The sequence below is a fragment of the Nanorana parkeri genome, unplaced genomic scaffold (genome assembly GCF_000935625.1).
Source record: "Nanorana parkeri isolate BGI_ZX_2015 unplaced genomic scaffold, ASM93562v1 scaffold34, whole genome shotgun sequence".
Taxonomy (NCBI): domain Eukaryota; kingdom Metazoa; phylum Chordata; class Amphibia; order Anura; family Dicroglossidae; genus Nanorana; species Nanorana parkeri.
This window is the reverse complement of record NW_017306302.1, coordinates 485,549-489,386: the sequence shown is the minus strand read 5'-3', so window position 1 is coordinate 489,386 and position 3,838 is coordinate 485,549. Positions and strand designations below refer to the sequence as shown.

The 3,838-nt window shown below is 45.8% G+C and overlaps 1 protein-coding gene across 1 annotated transcript in view; it reads left to right on the top strand.

The window, feature by feature from the left end:
* Nucleotides 1-3,838, top strand: part of MRPS36 (mitochondrial ribosomal protein S36) — an 11,645-nt gene extending 7,807 nt beyond the window's left edge. The window contains exon 4 of the mRNA XM_018569232.1: nt 3,702-3,838. Coding sequence (XP_018424734.1) covers nt 3,702-3,719 — 18 coding nt within the window. The 3' untranslated portion in view covers nt 3,720-3,838. The remainder of the gene's footprint in view (nt 1-3,701) is intronic.

The window sequence follows — 3,838 nt, the reverse complement described above, 5'->3', positions numbered from 1 at the left end:
GGGGGGGGGGGTTAGCCTAAAATGGGCTTTCAGTGCGTTCCAGGGTGTTTGCATGCATTTTTTATGCGTTTGCATGCGTGTCGGTGTGTTCCAGAGCAGAAAAAATAGGGCATGCTGCAGTTTTTCTACATGCTCTGGAACTGAACGCTCTGGTGTGAACTAGAGCCGAAAATACCATTGGAATACACTGGATGCAGTTTTGATCCGTTCTGTAACTGCTCTGCATCTGCTCCGCGCGTGGTGTGAACAAGCCCTTAGCTAGTCCTCAGTCCTGCTGGCCTAGTTTGAGCTTCTAGACCGGTCCCCACAGCCTCTTCTCCCCTGGACTCCAGCAGTCTAAGGACCGCTAGCATCATGCCGTCTTATGCAGGTCCATTGAGCTACATTACATGCGAGGATGCTGAGTCCCCTAGAAAATACGAGCACCCAACCTTGCAGTAGGGCTACCCTAGCACTGCAAGGGTTACGATTTTTTATGTTGCTGGAGTTCTTCTTTAAAGGAGAACTATGAGGTGAGTGAAAATCACTCAACCTCATAGTTTGAGCCGACGTGTGACAATGAAACTGTCACACATCGGCTCAATAGATCGGGAAGTGAGTAAGCACATACCGTCGCTCGCTCACTTCTAGATCATCTCCCTGCAGAGAGCCCTGATCGTCACTCACTGCAGGGATTCCCCCCTGCCCTCTCCGATCCTCCAGCGCTGACTGGAGGAACAGATGGGGGAGGGGGCGGGTACAGCTGGCTCTGCCTCTAGATGGGCAGAGCCAGCTGTAACTCACGCTGCTGGGTGGATCTCGACGGCATTCGGCTGCGGCGGTCTCAGTATACCGCTAGCTGTAGCTCGCGATATACTGAGCTTAGGGTGACGGGAGGACGCTAGTCTATGTCCTCCCGTTACCCTTAAGAGAACTATGGGGAAAAACACTTACCCCATAGTTCTCTTTGGGTAGTGATGTGCGTCACCTTTTAAACTGATGCTATTATGTGAAAATGTATTCTTAAATGCTTTTTGAGAGCTATTTTTTTTAGGCAAGTTGTGACAAGTTGGCAAATCTGTGACCTAATGCGACAACAAAATGGGCACAAAGTGATGCAATATTTATTATGAAAGGTGGCATTATGATAAATCTGTTACTGTGCCAACTTGTCTAAGAATTGCATCAGACACAACCGTTGTGGGTTTGTTGACAAAGGTCCCACACTAGACTTTTTTTACGGGAATAGTTTTTATTAAAGATTTATTAAAGATTTCACAGAAACAGCTTTCCAGAGTATACAAAGAATGCAGTAGACATGCCAAAAAACACAAAAGCATTAATACACGAGACCACACTATACTTGGCATTGCTCTGTGTTCTGTTTCCTTTGTACTGGGTAGAATAGTTTAATTTACAACACCTATCTTTACCTGAATATGGACCGCGTATCTAACTGTTCAAACTCAAAACTTCCCACTCACCTGTTGCATAGAAAAATACCAACTCCCCAAACAACTCCAATTGTCATCATGCAGAATATGTTGAATACTTTAACAGGACCTGATCACTATATTTAAAAGGGAAGTGGAGGCAGATATAAAACACCTTTCACCCACAAAAATGGGCTGAAAATCTCGGCTTATACTCGAGTATATACGGTATCTAGTGTATTTACCTGACTCTGTATATCATCCTTATGTAGTCCTCTGCACAGCAGTGTTTAGAAAAGGACACACACTGAACATGTGAGAACCTTGTTGTGTTGCACAGTGTTGTAATACAGTGAACATGCATACAGAAGTGGGCAGCACATACATGACCTCAGTAATGTGCTGCTGTTCCTTCATGTTCCATAGGCTTTGTGGGTCCTGGACCAGGCTGTATTGCTTAACTGCAATGTAGTCTGCAGGGTGGTCCATGATCTGGCAGGGATGCCTGGATGGCAAGACTGACTGAACAAAGATACAAATCTTTTAGCTTTGTTTACATATGTGTATCTTAGTTATGTATTAAACTGTGAAGTTCTGCTTAAATGTGGACACCGATCAGTCATAACATTATGACCACTGAGAGGTGAAGTGAATAAAATTGACCATCTCGTTACAATGGCACCTGCAAGTGGGTGGGATATATTAGGTAGCAAGTGAACACTTTGTCCCTGAAGTTGTTGTGTTCGAAGTAGAAAAAATGGGCAAGCACGAGGATTTGAGCAACTTTGAAAAAGGCCAAAATTGTGGTGACTCGACAACTGGGTCAGAGCATCTCCAAAACTGTAGCTCTTGTGGGATGTTCCCAGTCTGCAGTGGTCAGGACTAGAGCTGCAACAATTGTTCGATTAAGTCGATTAAAATCGACGATGGAAAACATTGTCAGCGTTTTCCATCGTCAATTCATTGGCTAAAATTCAAATTTCCCGCTCACGCCACGCCCATGTCGGTTAAGGCCCCGTTCCCACTGCACGATATGCAAATCGCGCGATATCGCGAGATTTGCAGCGCGATATCGCGTTCAAGCTTGCATTGAGCAAGCTTGAATCGCGGCTAAATCCGCTCCAAAAAGGGTCCTGCTGTAGCGACACACGACCCGCGACAGCTGGACCCTTTGCCCCATTGAAATGCATTGGTGCGCGATATCGCTCGGTAATTTGCCGCGATATCGCGGGAAATACCACGCGATACATCGCTCAATGTGAACAGGGCTTAAGACGATCACGCCACGCCCGCTGCACACGCCGGTAAACCCGCTCACGCGACGCCGCTTACGCTACGCCCACCGCACACGCTCAGGACATGCGTCTGGCTCTCTCCTCCCGGTAAACTTCCCGACTCGCCGCTGCCCGGCGACAACCAAGGGCCCACCGTCATTCAAAGTAAGTCGAGATCGGCCGGGAGCTTTTTATTGTTTCCTGTTTTTTTTTTAAAGCGGCACACTGCAGAACATTAGCAGCTATAGAGGAACAACAAATCCCAGCAATAATACATTAAACAGCCTGTATAATGCATTATTGCTGGGATTTGTTGTTCCTCTATAGCTGCTAATGTTCTGCAGTGTGCTGGTGTATTATACATTGGTGTTCTGTAGAGCTGCAACAATTATTCAATTAAGTCGATTAAAATCAACGATGGAAAACGTTTTCCATCGTCGATTTGTCGGCTAAAATATAAATTTCCCGCTCACGCCCGCCTGTTCGCGGCTCCATACACGAGTTACGATACGGACGCCACGCCCACCGCGCACACGCCGCGTGAAAATCACTCTCCTCATAATTCTCCTTTTAACTATCAACAACAATGTCTCTTATTTGTTTATCATTCGGCTCTAGATCCTCAAATCATCTCTGAATTGCTGCTGACACTGTCCTTCCTTCTGGAGGGTGACTACTTTTGTTCCCCATGGTCCCTGTGTGTGTTGTAAAGTAGCCACCTCTCCAAGCTCACTCCCGTGATGGACTACAATCTCAATACAAATTAGTAAACTAAACATGAGATTGTAGTCCATCACAGGAGTGAGCTTGGAGAGGTGACAACTTTACAACACTCACGAATTCCACCAAGAGTGGTCAGCTGGGAACTGAGCGCATAGACCTGATATTGTCAGCCAGAAATCCGATGAAACATTTTATGTGACTCTCTGGCACCCAGCTAGGGTGGTTTGTGTGTTTGTTTATTTTGTGTTTCCTTCCCGGAACTGTTAAGTAAATATCTTATCTTTCATTTCAGCGCGGAGGTCCGGAATGAAAACCTGAAGTGTGCCTCTACCGCTGCCAGAACGCGACGATTGTTACCAAGTGTTCCTCAAAGTTTAAAATTCAACCTTATAGTTAACTAGAAGTTTAATAAAGAAACCCAAATCTCCA